Source organism: Harpia harpyja, chromosome Z (assembly GCF_026419915.1).
Source record: "Harpia harpyja isolate bHarHar1 chromosome Z, bHarHar1 primary haplotype, whole genome shotgun sequence".
Classification (NCBI taxonomy): Eukaryota; Metazoa; Chordata; class Aves; order Accipitriformes; family Accipitridae; genus Harpia; species Harpia harpyja.
In genome coordinates, this window is record NC_068969.1 from 31,587,937 (window position 1) to 31,608,492 (window position 20,556).

Below are 20,556 nucleotides of genomic sequence, written 5' to 3' on the forward strand. Positions count from 1 at the left end.
AAAACAAACAAATAAACCCAACCGAAAAAAAAAAACCAAAAAACCCCCAAAAACCCCAAACACAAAGAACCCAAAGACTGGTGTGTATCTGAACTTCTTGTATTTGCTACCTGTCCCGTAGTATAACTTTGTTTCTTTTAAGCCCCTCCAAGCTAAGATAGAAACTTTAAAAAAAAAGTAATTTACTGTGTTGGTGCCTTTAACATGATTTGGGATCATTCTGGTTGCTACAGCAACATAAGCTGAAATTAAAGCTTTCCCTTTTGCATTCCATCCCTCCTAATTTTTATCCATGTGATGAAGTCATCATAATCATGTACCTTTGATCTTGCAGTCATCTGCGACACTAGATTAAGATATCACAAGTGAACAATTACAACTTCACGGAATGAAAGAAAAAGAAAATTAAGCTTCATAAAGCAGGGGTTTGTTTTAAACAAAAAAAAAAAAAAGAAAAAGAAAAAGAAAAAGAAAAAAAATCTTTCCAGTTCTTACAAAGTAAATGTGCAAGCTGCATTAAAGGAAGATGGAATCATGATTTGAAATACCATATTTAAAAGCCTTGGTAACTCTTTTGAAACTCTTCTCTTGACTCTTGGGGGAGGAGGGAGAGCGTAAATATTTTAACCACCAACTACAAAATATTCCAACTAAATATAGAGTAACTGTACTTGAAGGCTGTTGTGCTTCTGTACTATTCTCGTCTTTGTTTCCCTTTTTTGCTTGTACAGGCTGTTCCACCACCAAACTTTGAGATGCCAGTTTCTATCCCAGTGTCCAACCACAACAGTTTGGTATACAGTAACCCAGTCAGCTCACTGGGAAACCCCAACCTTTTGCCGCTGGCTCATCCTTCTTTGCAAAGAAATAGCATGTCTCCTGGCGTGACACATCGGCCTCCAAGTGCAGGTAACACAGGTAGGCTCTGTTCAATCCCATCCCTTTAAATGCTCTTTTATCAGCTGCTTCTGTGCCTTAGGTCACTTTAAACTGTACCCTGAGAAACAAGAACTCTGTTTTTACCAGTCATAACAGTTTGTCCAAAATTGCTGTGTTGAAAAATCAAAAGAAGAGCCAAAGGGGTTTCTATTCCCAATTTATAAAATTAAAAAAAAAAAAAAAGTTCTAGAAAAAGCGGAATATTGACGAAGATTAAAGGAAATCAGTAAAGGATAAAAGGGCAGACAATTTGCTGTTTCATAAAAAGGCAACTTCTCTACTTAATTCATGCAAGAACTCACTATACCATAAAGCTTAAGGGGGCAGGGGAGAAAATGTAGCCAACTCAAACAAGTTGAAGCAAGTAAGATAGGACACTCATTACTTAAATCGTCAGTCTAGAGGCTAAATGCAGACTTTATTATTATTTATGCATTCAGAAGTTCCTTGATGGATAAACGTTAGTTGAGCTCTGTACTTGAGTGCCTTGTATAGCAAGAGGCTGGGCTTTGCTCTGGTGATGATGAGGGCTCACCTCTGAATAGGATAAATGGGGATTAAGTTTGTTCAATCTGTCTGGCCGAAAGAACATCAAGATCCTTAAGTATACCAGGTTCAAAGAACCATCTGAGGTCCCCAAGGTCAAAGAGAAGTTTTAAAAATCCTTGGAGTGAATGTCTATGAAAGGCTGAGGAAATTAAAATTAAAAGCTATGTAAATATATATTACAGCTTCTGAGTTAAATTCTTGTCCAGGAACCTTCAGACTATTCCTCCCAATCCTACGTGGAAGCCTTTGCTTTTCTGACTAATACTGAAGGAAAGATAGTTTTCAAATGAAGGACTACTATACATAACTTTCAAATAGAATTGATTTTTCATATGCTGTGGAAGTATGAAAATAAAATGGTAAAATGTTGTGTAGTACCGATTTTGTCCTTGGAAGGCAAATGTCTCGTACGGGTAACATTAAACATTACAGTTTTATGACTATGGGTCCAATCTGATGCCTATTAAAGTCAGAGGAAAACAGTGGTGGGTACTGGAGCAGGCCATCTGAAGTTAGAGAAAATGTTTTGAATGTTTGCCTGTTACAATTTATCGTGCTCATTTGTAGTATTTCATTTCAACACCCTAGGTGGCCTGATGGGTGGGGACCTCACAACCGGTGCTGGCACCAGTGCAGGTAAAGAGAAAGAGTTTGTATTTATCTTTCTAGGTGAACAAAGGACTTCCTTCAAAGGCTGAGTCCTAAAATAGCTCCATATTGGAGGTGGGATATTAGAAAGTGATGGGCATCGGTTTAATTCCCCCAGCTGGGGGATGGGGAGTTGATACTTCTGCTTCTCTTATTCGTAGGAAGAGGCTTGTTTTCAGCAATGTCAAAAACCTTACACCTCAACAAATTCTGCAGATACAAATGTCTGCTTTCCTTCACGTTAGCCTTTCTGTAAAAACTTTTGGGTCCATTGCATAGCCCTGTTCAGGCAAAACTTCTACTGATGCCAGCGTCAGAAACCCTGATCCTTTTTAAGTCACAGGGAGTTTTTCCTTTGACTTTAGTGGAATTGGGGTTTTGTTTTATGAATTTAAACTTGAGTAAAGATTTCAATATTGAGTCGCTCATCAGACTTCAATCTGCTGAGCACAGATTTGATTTCAAGCCCCTGCTCTAAGACCATTGATAGTCAGCAAAATCTGTTAGCATTTACTTAAATAATCAGTAATTAACTTAAGCTTACTTTTATGTATTTGCTTAAGTGCTTTGGTACACAACAGGGCAAGGATTTTCAAAATACCCATGCAGAGAAAAAGATTAGCCCCTTTAGTCCTGCTCCTATAGAACTAATGAAAACTGTACTTGCTAAGGTCTGTTTTATCAAAGCACTGCTGTCAGAATAGTCCCCTTTGCTCAGTAAACTCAGTGGTCTGTTAGCAATGTCAGCAATGTTGCATTATTACAAATACGGATTACAAAAGACAATGGCAAGATTACTGTTTCAGTTTGAGAAGTAAACACATATGTTCGAAGAAAATAAGCTGAGTGGTAAAACATGGAGCACATCCAATTTTACTGGGTTAAAAATCTTGCTTTCAGAAAGAACTGTATGGAAAAATAGTTGGAAGATCCATTTTGTGCACTATAATCCAAGGCTGATATATATGCCAATTCTGACGTTGTCTCATAAAATTACTTATAAAGAAATTCTGGATATAGTGATCTTTTCTTTCGTGGCTCTTCTCAGCCTGCATTAGACCACCCCTCCTTTTATCTTCATGCATAGATGAGTCACAGATGTTTGTGTGATGCATTTGTAGTAAAATTGAAACTGCACAGCATTGTATCAAAAAGGCACTTTAAATGCATGCTGAAGCTTTGAGGGGTCATTTTGTATTAATTTAGGAGTAGGGAAGGCAGACCACAGGAACTTAGCTATTAGTCTCCTTTGTTCTCAAAAAAAGAAAGCACGATAGAAAATTACAGTTTTGTTAATTATCTTTTGTTAGCCTGCGAAACACAGCTAAAGAAAGATTCGTTCTGGCGATGTTCGCATTTCATCTCCTTTTAACCTCTTGCACAGTCGAAACTTCAGGAATGGCAACGGAGGGAGTCGGGTAGGAAATTGATTGCCCTATTAAGGAGCTCCCTCTACTGTCTTATTAAGAAATACCATTGCCTCGTTCCTGGTTTCCCTGTTCCTTTAAAAAGACGCTGGAAAGCAATTAGTAAAGGCGGCAATGTTTTCTTTTAAAAGGGACACATACTGAAATAAAAGTTTGTCTACACACGCATTTAGCTTAATAATCCTTGTGCTTAATAAAATCTGTATATCAATACGCCAGTTGAAAATTTATATTCTTTCTAAATACATTTTTTTCTCAGAAATATATTAAAAGCATATATAAGCATAGGAAGAGGGATAGCTTGATTATTTACTTACAAATTAAGAATTTGTATTTCCTGCACACAGTGTTATGCATTAAGCTCTCAAGCAATGTAACTTTGGAGTAGGCAATTGATTTGAGGGGCATACGTATGAGGGGCATTGCTAGGAATGCATCATAAATATTTAATTGTGTGAATAGTCTTTGTTCTTTATCTGGCAATAAGAGTTTTAAACACCATTAAAGAAGTGTTTTCTAAATCTCTTAAAGGCAGAGCAGTAGGAAGAATTTGATACAGGGCTGAAGAAAGATGAAAAGGTCACGATAAGGTTGAATCCTCTGTCTTAGTCGCATCATTCCACAATAGCACTATTTTGGACAGTCCTCTTTCTTTAGGGTGCAGAAGAATAAACATCAAAAGTTCTCTTTGTTCATCATTCTTCACAAGAAACAGAGACCTCTGTGTTTTCTTCTATTTGGCATCTTAGAAGCTGGTAGAATGAGCATGTGGTTTAATCTGTTGGGGTTCATGTTTCTGGCCAAATTAGAACATTATGAATTTGCATTTTTCTGCAGTGTCCAAAAATAGCATATATTCAAAATAACATACTCCAAGAAGAAGAGTCTAAAGAGTTTCATTTCTGCTATTACAAAATGAAACTACTTTTGATTACTAACACCAGGCCTCAGTTTCTGTACTACTTTAACAAATTACATTATAACAAATTGCATTATAACTGCAATATCGGAAATGGAAAAAGATTAGTTAAGCCAGTGTTTTGAGAAGTATGTTATTTTGTTGGTTTGGATTATTTCAAGTAATAACCCTGAAATCATCCACAATTTACCTTGGGAGTCAACCCAAGACATAAATAGAACTTTAAAAAGCTGACTACTTCTTGATTATCCTACACAACTAAATACCATCAGTGGTATTTTTAAGTTAAACCAAGGTTATCTCAGGTTCGTTAAAGTAAATTTGTTCTTAGCCAAACACTGATCGAATAGTTTCTATCATGTGATAGTAGCAACTGCCAACAAAATTAGAGTGAACTTCACATTTAGTATAGTTGCTAAATTATAAATACAGCAATGTCTTTGGCACTGTCTTCTCAAACCAGAGGCTTTTGATTGAAAGAGGGAACAAGAACTTTTTGGAGCCAAATTGGTATGCTCTAAAATGATTCTAGTTTATGCCATAACTAATATGAAGACTAAGTGACATGTTATGTGTTTACATAATAGACTATGTGAAAGTTCTTTGAATTTTTAGGGAGTGTAGTCTTTAACAAAAAAACTTAACAGTAACTTGACCAGAAATAAATAATGTCTACAAGGTTTTAGCACTGTAAATTATGTGAACTCTAGTTTTATACAGTGGCTCAATATTTATTTTGAAAGCCTCATGAAAGATTAAAACTTTAAAAATTTTTCAATAGTTTTAAAATCAAAATTACACAGTATTGGGGGATGTCTTTCTTTGCATCTGTACTTTATACTTTTCATTTTCAAACTGAGTTATATTTTTAGATTGAGTTATATTTTTCATTTTTATACAGTTTTCAGATTATGACATTTTGTATTTTATAATTAAGTTTTCTTTTGAATAGAATAAACCCATATAAATCAACAGAATTTCTTTATGTTTTAAACCACTATAAATAATAAAATTGAAGGGAAAATTCAATCTCAAGTTTTAAATCCAGGAAGGTATAATAAAAAATATACTTGCTTTAATTGTTTATTCACTTTCAGTGATTTGTTTCACTATTTGATTTCTGTACTGCCTCCATCTTGACATTATTGTTAAACTACAGGAGCAAGTTATTCAAAAGTACTTGGGACTCTACAAATGCTGTCTGAGGGATTAAGTGCTTGTTCTCTTTAAATCAAGCATCCTCAACCTCAACCTTTAAACCTCTTTAAAATCATTAGAAACTGAAAAGATCAGTAGTGCATTTTGAAAAATTCATCCCATGTCTTTTTAATAACTGAATCCCTTATTTACCTATAACTCAGCAGCTAGTCATTTTCTTCTGGAAATTAACCACAAGCTAACAGTTGCCTTCTCATCTTCTGAGGGCTGAGGTCCTGGATCTGCCAGGCAATATCATAATTTGCTAGTGCTTTCCTGCTCCTTTTTCTTTTCTTGGTCATGTACTGACTGTGGGTGAATGTATTATATATTCTACTAGTATTTCAAGCCACATGGGAATATACGTAGTAGTAGGGGGGTTTAATTTACAAGCCCTCAGGGTAGAGGCAATCTGGATTGTATCGTCTCAAAAAAGAGTGATTTACTAAAAAGATGCAATCTGCCCAAATAAGCCTACAAGCAGTACTGAAAATAAGCAAAGATTTCAAAGGAACCTAGTTGCATTAGTGTCTTTTGAAAATATAAATATAAATAAGCAAACTAATACTAAAAACAAAAATTAAAAAATTAAATGGTTACATAAATATTCTCCACTGTGCCCTGAAATCATGCTTGGCATAGTCAAGAGAAGATAATTCTTAGGCTACAAGTGTGGAATATGTTAAATAAACAAGTGAGCTTAGAACAATGATTCCCAAACCACAGTTTATGGGCAACCTGTTGGAACTGGGTTTGCCAGGGAGAGCATGATAAGTTGTTGCCCTTCCCTTATTACTTGATGAGTGCAGTCACCCACAGACCTCTGATCCAAAGATTGGGCAAGATGTGGTGCAAAAGTATAGTAAACAATAGTTCCTGTCCAAGGAAGTTTACAGTCCAAAAGAAAGAACATGCAGTCATTCATAACATAGTTTGTGATGCAATAGTGCCAAATCCAAACAATAAGAACTCATAAATTGGCAGGTTGGCTTAAAACCATGGAGGGGGATAAGAAATGAAAAATATAACAGCTCTTCTTTTCTTTTTTTCCACTCATATTATGCCATTAAGTGTTGCCTTTTCAAGCTTTCCTCCACATAAGGAGGATATATAGGGGGGGGTTCAGTGTTTTAAGGGAAGTACCTAAAGGTAGGAGATTTGTGATAAAGCAGGGAGAACGCTAGAACTTGTCTGACAGCTCTAATACATAGTATGAAGGAAATAGTCTGTCCAGCAGTACCTGAATTTCATGTATGTGTAGGCAGTCAACACAGGCCTTTCCAAAATTAAGTCCTATTTCTGCCCTAAGCAACTGATCTGTCTTATACAGCTTATTCAGACTCTTTTCGTACAGGTAAACATCACATCAGTGAAACTGTGAGAATAAGTTTGAAAGCATAGATACTACTGTCCATGTAAAATCAAAAAAATCTTGCAAATGGTGTCATATACAAAGGTTGGATGCATGTATTTTCAGCTAACTCATGTGATCTCTTACCAATGAAGAGATCCATGTAAGCTCTGAGTAAACCTCAATGAAAATCTGTGAAAATTTGGCCTTTATTAGGTTTCCATCAGTTGTGTAAGTGTTGACTTAGTAATTTATTTAGTTATTCTCTGTCTCATCATCTCTCTAATCAACAGTGTCTCAATATTTGTATTTATAAAAAGACAGCTTGAAAGGATTGAAAGGGAGAAAGCCCTAAGTTCACATGTAATGAACAATTAAGTAAGTCATACAAACTGTGGTTCTTTGTAAGTGGGATTTTAAAGACAGGCGTGATTGACTTCTTTTCCTTTACGACAAGCAGTTTCAAATGTTCCTCAAGAATAATTTGGATTCTTTAGATGAAGTCCTTTTCCTAGTGAAGTCTGGGGGAATTTTATGCTTTACTTTGGTGAGACAGGGGGTTTTGTGCATTCTTGCTCATTAAGACACCACATTGCACAATCCAGTCCATATCCTTGTTCAAATTCAGAAAATATAAGAAGGCATTGCAAATCAGCAAACATCTGGATTTCATGCCTATCCTGAGTCCTGAAAGAGATAGCTGATGCCTCCTGGATCTGGAATGCAGCAATGACTTTGGTCTGAGAAAGAAAGCAAGAAATGCTTTTAACCTCTTGAAGTGGGGACTGCAGCCACATGTGGAAGCTCCTGGCAGTATTAAATTAATGTGACCCCTGCCCTTTAACTTTTAACATGATTCTCCAATGAAGATATTCAATCCATAAATTCCATTTGTTCTCCACATCTCTTGCAAGCTAATTTTTCCTTTGGTTACAGTTGGAACAGTCTCCCAGAAATAAAAGCCAGGGGAGGCAGGGGTGGGTTAGTCACTGATCTTTTCTTTGCATCTGTTTAAATTCCAGAACAAATCTAAGTAGTATTATCTATGTGCAAAACACTTTCCTTTTGTGTGCGTATCTGTTCTAATAATATTGATAAGTTAAAAATGTAAGTATATATCATTTGTGTTTAATATATGTAGTCCTGAAATTTTCCTGACATTGAATTTTAAATTGTGCATTCTTCATTTTTCAATAATTATGCATTTAACAAAAATCAACAATTTACCTTTAGCTATATGTTTATAAAAAAAAAAAATCTTAACAGTTATTTCTAAAATTTCTTTGGGGAAACAAGAAAGTACATTTTCAAATAATGTGTTCAGTTTATAATTGGAATTACTTCTTGTTATGAAATATTTTTCATTTAAAAAGCATTTTTCCCAAAAATGATAATTGATTTCAAATACCCAAAAAAGGAAATTATTTGTCATCAGCAAATAATTTGTTGAAAGCAGATGATTTGTCAGAGGGTCTCACTCAGGCAGTCAAGAGGCGAGGTATGTCCTCTGCTCTTCTCAGGCTCATATTTCTCCTATATATCTTCAGAAAACATTACATTTTTCAGTAATATAGTGTTCTCTCTGACATAATTCAGGTTTTTTTCCTTTCTTCTGACTCTAGAACAGCTCATATAAAAAAAAAGAAAAAATGTTTTTTGCATAAACAGGACTAGAATGGAGCATCTTTTCAGCTAGCATGCAAGATGAAGGTACATGCTCTTAATATGCATAATTTAATTGCTTTATGAGAATTAACTTATAATCATAAGAGGCCAGCTAAGTCCTGAAAACATATTTTGGAGAGGGGGTTATCTCAGCCAGGTGAGGACCAGATATGATTTGTGCATCCTGCGCATGTTAAGAGATCAGGCCTGTGCCAGTTACTGCAAGATTTTCAGAAAAGCTGTTATGCAAGCTAAATTTCAGCTTGAAAACCACCCTAAAGTTTTGGTGTTGACCTCTCCGACTAGACTAAACTTTAGTGTGGAAGATCACCGCATTCCTAGCGTAGACCGTGGACTAACCTTTGCAAATGTGAAGGGTGAGTGAGGAGGGAGCACTACGCAAGGTCAGGGACATTATACTGCCTGCTCCTCATGGTAGCAGCTACAACACCTGTGGCAGGGGCAGGGTAGCTGTTTTGCCATGGTAAGACACTTTTAAATGATTCTCTGATCCCTGGCATTTTGTCTGGACCTTAAAAACTTATAACACACAGGAATATAGTTCTGATGCTTATTGTGCAGTGCCCACATATTTGATCTACAGATGTATAATATTTATAAAGCACAAAACTGAAGACCACTGTGTAATTTTCTTAAGTGATTCGTCTCAATAATTACAACTTAGTTACTGTACTGATTAAGTGAAGCTTCAAGCCAAACAAGATAACTTGAAATATATGTGTTCTGAGATGAGCATAACTATTGATAAATCATCATATTAGAACAGAATAGTGTTGTGGAAGTGGAAATCAGTGAATCAATACCATCAGAAGTAAAGATATAGGAAAGATAGTGTTTCTGCATTAAAGCTATACGTTCTGAGATTCCTGAAATGAGCTGCCATTAAAGAATTATGAAAGTAAATAGTAAGATGCTATAATCAGACAATGTAAGAATATAAGCATACTGACAATAGTAACTGTACTGCAAAATTAAGAAAAACACAAACAAGACCTGGACTTGGATCATCTATTGCTCTGTTTCTTTGCTGAGCAAAAAAGGAAGGAATAAGGATGATCATCTTTGAAGAAGGAAAAGCACTCCCCCTTCTCTCAGTGTCTAATTTGCAACAGACCCTCACTGCCTGTGTGATATACCCCTGTTCCAAAGGTTGCAAGGAGGGAGTCCAGATATGTGCTGAAATATCAGCCTGCAGCTTGGGAAACCTAATTGCAATAAGAAATGTTTTGAAGGGTTGCTCACAGTTCCTTATGTGCGTAGCCACAGGCTAATTCTGTAGGCAGTCAGGTGCCACCTTTACATTTATTTTATTAAGGTGTGAACACCTAGACTAAAATGTGAGAATACTTAGTGCCAGAACTACTTTAGAAACATTTAAATACGGATCTTATTATAGCAATAAAACATAACCACAGTGTTAGTGATCAGGTTAGTTTGCCATGTACTTAGTTATGCACTTGACTCAGCAGTAAAGTATTTGCATGAAGTGTAATGGTCTGTGATGCACAGGTCAGGTTTCTGTTCTCATGGTCTCTCATTCTACATCTAAATAAACTCACCTATTTCTCCATTTGGCTGAAAAAGCATCTCAGATTTCTCACCTCCTAGATTCATGGCATGTCCTTAGATTTCCAGAAGTGTGTTTTGCAACGTGTTCCCCATTGTCAGGTGGCCAAAGAGCCACTTCTTCACTTTCAACTTCTGCCTGAGAAGCATTGTCTTTGTCCTGAAAGAAATCTGAGCCCAGTTGCTGCAGTATGGGATACACATGCCCTTTTCCAGCAATAGTTGTGTGCACCTGCAAATATTCCACATAGAGTAGACTGTAAGGACGTTCCAAATTTTGTATGGCACTAGCCCCGGGGTTAGAAATAATTTCGACTACTTCATCCATGTACACAGTTCACTAAGTTAGTTGGCAGTACTCGACATGAAGATTTGAAGAGGAAGAGTTGGTTTTTAATTCTTTCATGATGAGGAACATGCCGCCAGGACACCCTGGGGGCTGGGGGCAGCTGGGGGCCGGGAACAGCAGAGGTTCCTGGGGGTGTCAGGGCAAGGCTTCACAGCCAGGACCCATCCCACTGCCCCAGCCAGGGAGCGGGGCTGGCGAGGGGGCAGCCGCCGGAGCAGACCCAGCCCCAGGCATCGGGCACCTCCGTGGGGATGGGGATGGGGATGGGGATGGGATGGGATGGGATGTCGGCCCATGGGTGGGGGTCTGGATCAGGCCCCGTGAGGGGAACCCTAAGACTGGTTAGAGGAGTGTTAATGACACGAAACACGAAATTTAGCAGTAAGACCCATACTGGCTCAGTACGTAGGATCTGAGACTAAGTGCTTGAACCAGCCCAGGGACATAGCAAGACTGAAAAATGTGAGCCACAGAACAGAGAAGTCACTTTTTCATAATGTACTGCAAATATAAGCAGATCATACACACAGTTTTCCTTGGGAAATTTGATGAGACCATCTACCTCCCCTGCAGTGGAAGCAGTGGACACTTGCCTGGTTTCTAAAATGAGATCTCGCTAACACCCAGAATCGTGATTTGGGATGCACAGTATAACCTTTAGCTTTGTGCAGTCCTAGTGCAGGTGGCCCTCCATGTACACCTAAATTGCATACAGAATTAGCAGTATTTTAGTGATTCCCAAATACTGTCTTTTTTCCCAGTGCAGGACTACTGTAGTGCCATTAGAGCCCTTTACATAGCTTTAGACTTAAGAGCAAGAACTTCCCATTAACAGTTATACAACCTGCATGGCAAGAATAAGTGAGTTAGAGACAGACCTGGATATCAACTTAGTCTTATATTGTTGTAGGAATCTCTACCTTTTTATTTACATTATTTCTAAATGGTTGTTTTCTAAAACTGTAACAAAGAGTTATTGAGATAGTTTTCTCCTCATTCTCTTCCCATTTGTCCAAATGTCTATGCGTTCACAGCACTTTCAGCCTGTTTCAGTTCAAAAAGCAGCTGATATTTCACAAGATGCTTGAGAATTCCTTCACACAAAGTCAGTAGGTTTTACGTACCACATCTGTCTGAATTGCCTCCAGTAATTCAGTAAAGAAGGTCCATTAGTGTAATGTTGTGGGAATGGGCAGCTACTTTAACGTAAAGATTTTCTTTTTTCTGGGTGAGCATATCTGCAGATTGGTTTTCTTCTACCGCTTGCAGTTAGTAGAGGTCACGTACTGTGAAATGACTGGCATGCAATGTGCAAGTAAGAACCTTCAATTATCTCTTTTTAAAATTATGTTTAGGTGAACACCAGTACAGCTTCCTGCCATTTGTGCTTTATTGTTGGTATCTATTTTGTTTGGATGGTAAACCATAGCCTGTTCCAGCAGTGTGTATGCATTAAAAAAAAAAAAAGTAAGATGTAAGAGAGAAAAGGAACCCTTTCATTGCCTTTTAATTAATTTTAAGAACAACTACCATTCCTCCAGAAAGTTGGAAAATGAACTGAGTGAAGAGTGCAAAACTGGGTGTAAATTTAGCAAAATTTCTATTACTGCATTGATTCTTTAATATATATATATTGAAGTGGAGGTAAATTATAGCATAGTTGGCTCTCATGCTTATATAGATTCATTCTAAATTTAACATTCTTTTTGAGAGGCTTGGTGGTCAGTCATAATGTCATTGATATGGGATGTGCATTTAACATAACCCGGCAAGGAGCAGGAATCCTCTGTGAAACAGAATGTTCATATTCTTCTTGGAAGAATTATGATAACTTCCACAACTAAGAGCATACGCTTGTTAGAAACTTGAAAGGACCATCAGTATTTCTTGAAACTTTTTCAAGAATTTGAAAGCTCTTTTCCTATTCAAATTAATGGGAGGTAGGCATCCCAGGTTCCTAAAGATCTTGTAAATTCTCAAACCGTATGGTCACTGAAAAGCATTAGAGTAAATGTAAAAGACATCAAAGAAAGGACATGTAAATCGTGTGTCTTGTTCTTTGTTCTTCTAGGACTACCACAGAGGTTTTTTCATTCAGTATATTTTTGTATCTTTGCAATCACGAATTAAAAAGCAACAAGTAGGGACATGACAGCTTCAAAACTTTAAGAAATCAAAATACAAAAATTTTCCAGTTTTTCAAGACTTAAAGACTTCGAGTTGTGACAGTGCTGTTCAAGAATGTTGAGAGATACAGAAATAATTTATTCTTTCCTCATTTGTGTTGCCTTAACATGTGGAAAGTTTCCTGACTTAATGCTCAGTACAGAGTTATTGCCCTAACTCTGAGAATATCAAGAATTGCAACCACTTTGCAACCACTATAACACCAATGACCAAAACTACACGTAAGGTACAGGAGTTACTAATGGGGGGTGAAAGAAGAGAAGTAAACTTTGCTCTCTGTCCTGTCCTGAATAAACTTGTGCCCTACTCGTGCCCTTAAATTCCTAAAATACGTAAGTGACCATTTAAGACAGTAGTACATGAATTTGTAACATAGTTCAAATCATAGTTTTCCATGAGTAAATAATTTTTTTTTTAATAATTCTTCTTGACTGACTAACTACTGGTGCACAAAAATAACTTTTCTGGATGTTTTTTAAAAGTGATATTGCAGGGACTAATCATGCAGTCTGTACTTGGACAGAATTCCTTCTAAAGTCAGTGGCACTTGTGCCTAAATGCAGAATGTGGGAACATGCCCAAGAAGAGCATTCTATGCTCAGAAAGCATTTGTCTTTATATTCTGCCATTAGTCCAAATACAAAGTCTGGCACTGCATTTCATGACACGTGCTGCTCCACTAGTTCTGTCTAGAAACAGGCTTTTTTCTGTATAAAATATTTTTACTCTTTCAAGTCAGTATAACAAACAACACGAGGAAAAATAATTTTCTCTGAAAACTTCTTGAATTGAAAATGCTCTAAATTTACAAATTCTGACATATGCCCTTTAAAACTTGTGTATCTACTGGTTTTATTTTCATTATACGTTACAAGTTATATCCGTAATGTTTAAAAATGTTCTATTCCAGCAAAAATATGGCTTTTAACCAAATAAAAATGTAAAGCCAACTTGCTTTAAAATCCATCTGTTTTTCATTTTCCTATAATCTATAATCAGGAAATCCATTCATACATGACATATAATTTTTGCGCTTTTAAGTGGATAGTGGAATGCGATGTTCTGCATACAGTCACATCTAAATTGATAATTGTCCAGGCAGAGTGTAATTTTAAAGTATAGGATGAAGGAAAGTTTAATTTGTATATTAGAAGTCTTATACATTTTTTTGCCTCTGAATGTAAATGAGGCCATTCTCTTCAGTGGATTTGTCTGAAGGTGGGACAGCTGCCTCAGAGCAGGCCACAGCTTTCTGAGTAAAGAGGATACGGCTTAAAGAGCTGGTTTAAATGCAGACTCTTCTTAACTGTAAACCACATGCATGCATTCATCACTGATTTTCAAATGATGGGTTTCTGTATCATTGGTTTAAGGTCCACAGTCTTACATTCCTGAATCCGCATTATACCAAAAGAATAACAATTTGGTGGCTGGAAAGAGGAATGGTTATTATATGGCTCCAAAATGCTAGCTGGCATAATATGCCATGAACAGCAGAAATCTACTGGTAAAGAGAAGATTGCAGTAGTTCTTAAAAATAATTTGATGTTCTAAAAATATAAATGTAAGAAATGTTATCACTGTTCAAAATATTTTACATCAGTAGGTAAATAATATAGAGGTCAGACAAAAGTTTCTGAAAAGTAAAGTTTTATACAGATGTATTCTTTCTCTTAATTTTTAATAGTAAATTATACTAAGTAAATCTGGTGTAGAAAATGGGAGTTCTTTCTTGTAAAGGTTTCTATTCTCAAAAAATCACAACTATAGAAAGAAACATACAGGTTACAGTGCATGCTGTTTCATTAAATATCTTAGGTTGTGTATCATAGAACTAAAAAAGATATACTGCTTCTTCAAACAGCTTCATTTTCATTCTCCGAGCAAATGCTTGTCATACAACAGATTTCACAAGGCAGTTTTACTTCCTGCTGGTAAAATAGCTCCTGTATGAAACCAACACCAGAGAAACTCTGCTTTTGCTTCAGTTTCTTCTCTTGATCCCTTCTCCATGTCATTAGTTTTTCAGTATTCAGTTTGTAAAATATCAACTTTTAAAAGCCACTGTAGATTCTAGAAGGAAATATTGTTGTATATTCAAAATGCCCCTTCTAATTTCACTGCCTCTAGTAACACATAGCATTAATTGGAGCACAATATGTAGCAAATCCATGTTGAGAGCAATTGTTCATTTAAAAAAAAAAGCCTACTGACACAAAATGGAAAATTCTTGACAGTGTTCTGCTATTTTAGCTTGATAAGTGTAAAATACACTTTTTTCATTAACTCATTTTATCTCACTGACTGTAAGATATTATTAAGGAAATAAACAACAAGATTAACTATGAAAAATATTTTAATAAAAAATCTCTGAAGTGATCTGAGTTTTTCTAAGTTTTCATCTTAATTCCTTTTCACAAAGGCTTGGGAGATTACCATAAAAAGCATGAGAAAAAACAAGCCAGGCCAGACCAGTGACTAAAGGTACCCCACAAATATGGAAGTCGAGCCTTTTGTGATACTTTTCCTGTGTTCTAAGCCTAGTGTTCACAGTTCGGGGTCTTCCAGAGCCTGAAGGGGTGGTTTTGTATTTAATAGCCTTTGACAGATTTTTTTTTCCATGGATTTGCTGATCTGATAAATACAATTAGCTGATGTGCTTGCGGATTAAAAACTTGAGTTAATGTTAGTCATGCTTGGACACATTTCATTATCCTAACCAGAAGATAGGTTCTCTGTCAGGTACTGTCATTTTTATGCCCACCTCATAGACTTTGTCAAATTCAGTTCCATAATCCATTTATGTCCTTTAGGGCTGTAAATCCCATTTCACGTGTGAAAAAAAGTGCGATACGGAGTTCTTCACTGACTTTGGGACTGCAGAGGAAATTTGAAGGTGCAGGGCTTCCAACTCAGAGGGCTCTGCCACACTCGCTAGCTCATCTTCCCACGCTATTTCTAGGTTCTGTGTCGCAGCTTGCAAGCTGTGAACAAAAGATGAGCATGGAACAGAAAGTCTCCCCTAGCATTTGTTTTCTCGGTATTTATCCGTGAAAGTTGTCTCTTTCTGTACTAGTTTTTATGCTATTCCCTCTCTACAACCGGGCAGTTTCTCTGTCTCTCTTGAGCCTGTGCAGAGAGAATTTCAATGCTACACCACAAAGTCATCTCTTTCCCCAGACGTTGTGTGGGTAAGAGGTGAACTTAGGCAGATGAAATAAGAAGGTCTCATTTTTAGTGGAATGGTAGGTCAGTAACCTTATGGATATACAGTTGTCAGTACTACATGGTGAGAGAAGGAAACCCTTTTCTGAAAAAGGCAAATGAAGCATTTGCCTGTCAGTATTGTTCTGGGGCTTGGAGAAAGCAGCAGAGAGATGAAGATGAAAGATACAGTGGTATTTTCCAAATAAGGTTATGCTCTTGCTCCCATTGACTTTAGTGTTGACAGAATCAGGTCCAAAAAGTGTGGTGAAAGAGAGCCAAAAACATTTAAGAATTTTCCTAGTCCTCCCCCTGCCTTTTCTGGAAATTATAGCCTTGCTATACTCATCCTTTGTTTAAAAACAAAACAAAATCATGACCTGGAAAGGGCTGAGTCAGGCAAGGCAGAATCCTCTCTAGTTGTCGAGAAAACACAGCATAGCTTTGACATTTTTTTAAGCCATAAGTTTGTCTGACTTTCCTGATTCACTTGTAAGGCAAATGTTAGATCTTGTCTGCTTTTAAGTGCACGGTATATTGTGCTGTATACCACAGTGCTGTAAACAGAGTCATATAATCGAGTTAATTTCAGCACATCACTGAGATGTTGGCTGCCATGAGAGAAAGCATTTTAGACCACTTGTTCCAAATATGGCATGTGTTGTATTTTTCTATAAAGGTACATTACATGACACAGGTATTTACCTTGCTTTGTTTCATTTGCCATTTTTAGTGTTCAGTCTTAGAAAATACATTAGAGTTTATAATCCTTCTCTCTCTTTTTTCTTTTCTTTTTTTTCTTTTTTTTTACCTAAACAGGAAATGGATATGGCAACCCCCGCAACTCACCAGGTCTGCTGGTCTCACCTGGCAACTTGAACAAGAATATGCAAGCAAAATCTCCGCCTCCAATGAATTTGGGAATGAACAACCGTAAACCAGATCTCCGTGTGCTTATTCCACCTGGCAGCAAGAATACAATGCCATCAGTGGTAATGCATTTTCAAAGATTCTTTTATCTCCTTCAGATAAGAGATGTTTAGGAATTTCAAGGCCTGCTCCAGCAACTAGTATCAGCTGAATAACTTTCCATGTTCTTGCTTGTTTGGTCTTTCTGTCTAACCTTAAGGCTTGACATCGAGCTGAGGATGTAGGCAGAGCCTGTTCAATTGCTTTTATGAAGTCATATTTACTTCCTCCTTTTTTTCTATTGAGTTGCAAAATAGGAGCTGTGTCCTGCACAGTCTAAACTTCTGCACTCTCTTTCCTAGTAGCTGGAAGAGCCTTTCCTGGATTTGTTATGAAGGCTGAATTTAACCCTGAGTATTCCTAACCTACTATGTTTTCCTTAAATATTTAGCCACACAGACTCTCAGCAGATGGCAGATTAACTACAATTAAATTAATGTGAACTCTATCATTCTAAGCTTCAAAGGCCAAATTTTGTAACGATAAGAGGTAGTAAATAGATAGAGCAGGACAAAAAGGAGCATGAAGCTGCTGTATCTCCTGCCAGGATCAACGAAATTTAGGCAGGCTATTATGCTAGAAGGTTAAATCTTGAAGGTGTTGTGTGTGTATCTTGTAGTTCCCTTCCGAAAGTCGGTTAGTGGTTGCAAGTAAATCATTCATGAGTGATTTAACATTAAAAGTGAGCTTAATTTAAAAAGGATCTTGATGCTAAATTTAAGTGACACTATAAACACATTTTTCCATTATGTAACAGACACTATTAAAACAACTTCCAAGTTAGTTACTTGAGCTTGACACATAATAAATTAACTTTGAACATCAAACTAAAACCCCCCCATAAGTGTGATGCTGCCTTCTGAGAGGATAAGTAATGAATGGTTTCCTACAGGGCAATGCTCAAAGTTGACCAAGGCAGTGACAAGATGTCTGCATCAGATGATTTATTCCAAGGTCCTTAAAACTGATACTTTCCAAGGGATTTTGTGAATGGTCAGGTCTCCTGAAACCAGGTATAGCAACACAGTCTGCAGCCACTGGGGCTGTGGAAGAACTAATGACTTCTTAGAGAAAGTTTTGTGCTGAAAACCGGATAGATTGTCCTCGTAGTTGAGACAAACACCCCGTTATAAGGACAAAGAAGAGATCTATGGAGTGTTATTTTTCCAAACTATGCTCAGAGTGTTTAATTTGCTGCCCTTATCAGATGAAGCTATTCCCTAGCCTAGAAACCTGAATCATAGGAAAAATATTTATATTCACTAATTTTTAATGCTCCTTTCCTATGCACTCAGTCTGAGGATGTTGATCTGCTTCTGGTAAGTGGTAGTGATGTTCATCTTAATAACAAGGGAAAGAAAATCAGTTATTTTGTATGATTGATACTTCTGTAGGTGAGGTGTTGGTTGAAATAAAATGGAAAACTTTACCATAACTATTTTGTGAACTAAAAGGTCATCATAATTTTTGAAATACAGCAATATGGAAGGCCAGGTGCAGCTGTTGCACATATTCAAATTATGCATGCTAGAATAAACCTTTCTTGTTGCTGGTGCTTCGAGAGCATGTGAAATTGTGCTGTTGAAGATGGTGCAGCCTTATGACATTTTTTTTGGTGGCTCTCTGGCCATTTTATCCTGCCACTCACAGGACTAGCGTTCTCTAGTGCAATTTTTACAGTGCCACATCTAGTGCCCCGGAGTTAAAGATAAGGGTGTAACTGCTGTGCTACCTAACACTCTTGGAGTTTGTTCATTGCAAAAAACCGAAGTAGTCAGAGCACCATCTGCTGGTAAGAGTTCAGGGTTCAGCAATCTCGGGGTGCCCCCCACATTCAAAGCACAATAAAATCCAGTAGGGGTAGGTTTGGAGCTTTTTTCTTTTGCTTTTTGTTTTTCTTTTTTTTTTCTTTTTTTTTGCCTTTTTTTTGTTTGTTTTTTTCCCCATTTGAGTGAAAAGGAAAACAATGGGAATAGAGTTTACATATTTCATTAGTTTTTCACACGATCTGTTCTTCTACCCACGATAAAAGCAATCTTACTTGTTACTAGTTCAGTTACCTAGGAGATACTGATGTAATGGGTTACTATGGTGACAACTGGTCTCCTGAAGGCTTGTAGATGATAGGGTTGGCAGAGTTCATAAAAGCCACATGTTAAATGATTAATTTCTAGAAATTTGTATCACCCTGTATTTCTCATGCAGACAACATACCCAGAAAGCTAATACACTCAACTGACTTAAAACTAGTCAATAATATGTTTATTTTACTTACTTTAAAAGAATCAGAGGATAAATAACTCCCAGTCTGCTCAGTCATTGGCTACTCCAGTGGTTTCCGTAGCAACTCCTACTCTACCAGGGCAAGGGATGGGAGGATACCCATCAGCCATCTCAACAACATATGGTACTGGTAAGTATGGGTGCAAGATGTAAAGGATGGGGGAGGGAGCAAGATGCTGACAAATGTCTATCAGCGTACTAAGGAATTAGCTAATGTTTGTTGGGAGAAACCGAAAAATTCATAGCTGATATGCTTTTGCCCTGCATTTACTTATTCTGTATCTGTCACTAACTTGAGACGGACCTGTTTTGTTCAAATGGAAAACTGCTTTGATAGCTTTCCTCCATTGACTTGGTTAAAGAACATAACTTAAAAGACATTTCTTAATCCTCTTAATTCCACAGGTAATTTCATGTAGCTGAGTGCACCTTCCTGAAGTCATAAGGGTAGTGGGAGCAAGCAGCTTCACTGGCTTCAAAACAGAGTTCAGTAACTTTGTGGGCTATCACATACTTACCTGGGAGAGACTAGAAATGAAGCCTGAAGAGGTCCTTTCCAGTTCCCATTGCACATTGCTGCTGTATAGAGCATGCTGGCATACAGATCCAATGCTCTTAGAGAAGACATGCGTTGTTCAGGCACAGGCTGCCAGCTAGGTTCTGCAAAGAAGACTGTAACCAAAATGTTATGGTTTTCAAGTCTTTGACTCTGAGAATGCATCTGTAATTATGGTGGGTATACAGGCTAAGAATGCTTTGGATCTTCTGGATCCAGCAAAGCCCTGCTAAATTATAGAATAATTATTAGTGCATTATTTGCTCCCAAGTTAATGGGTTGAGGGTAGAGGAAGGTATACTTTTTCTGCTGCAACTTAATGTGATTGGTGTAATTAAAATTAAAAGGCTTATAAAGTGGCGCGTGAAAATTACAATGCTAGTTATTGTTTAATTGCTTCCTCTTAAATTCTCTTTTAATTGTTGTCTTTTCTGTTTTCAAATCTAGAATATTCTCTGAGTAGTGCAGATATATCATCTCTTTCTGGATTTAATACAGCCAGTGCTCTTCATCTTGGTTCTGTGACTGGCTGGCAACAGCAACACCTACATAACATGCCACCATCTGCCCTCAGTCAGTTGGGGTAAGTAGTGTTTTCTTTATTTTATTGTTCTACAGTGACTTCAGTCTACCCAGTAATCCCAAATCTGAAATACATCAAGACAACATATCAGTACATATTCACTATGTGTAAGAGTTCCATTTCCCAAAACTGGAACTACGTAT

The 20,556-nt window shown here is 37.0% G+C and overlaps 1 protein-coding gene across 13 annotated transcripts in view; it reads left to right on the forward strand.

Annotated features, from left to right (window-relative positions):
• The window catches only part of MEF2C (myocyte enhancer factor 2C), a 141,669-nt gene that overhangs the window by 109,467 nt on the left and 11,646 nt on the right, over positions 1-20,556 (forward strand). For 9 of the 13 annotated variants that reach the window (XM_052775577.1, XM_052775580.1, XM_052775589.1 and 6 more), the window contains 6 exons: positions 732-918; positions 2,077-2,124; positions 16,842-17,014; positions 18,287-18,310; positions 19,275-19,404; positions 20,278-20,413. In XM_052775577.1, coding sequence (XP_052631537.1) covers positions 732-918; positions 2,077-2,124; positions 16,842-17,014; positions 18,287-18,310; positions 19,275-19,404; positions 20,278-20,413 — 698 coding nt within the window. The remainder of the gene's footprint in view (positions 1-731; positions 919-2,076; positions 2,125-16,841; positions 17,015-18,286; positions 18,311-19,274; positions 19,405-20,277; positions 20,414-20,556) is intronic. The other 4 variants (XM_052775583.1, XM_052775586.1, XM_052775584.1 and 1 more) reach the window with 1 other exon arrangement.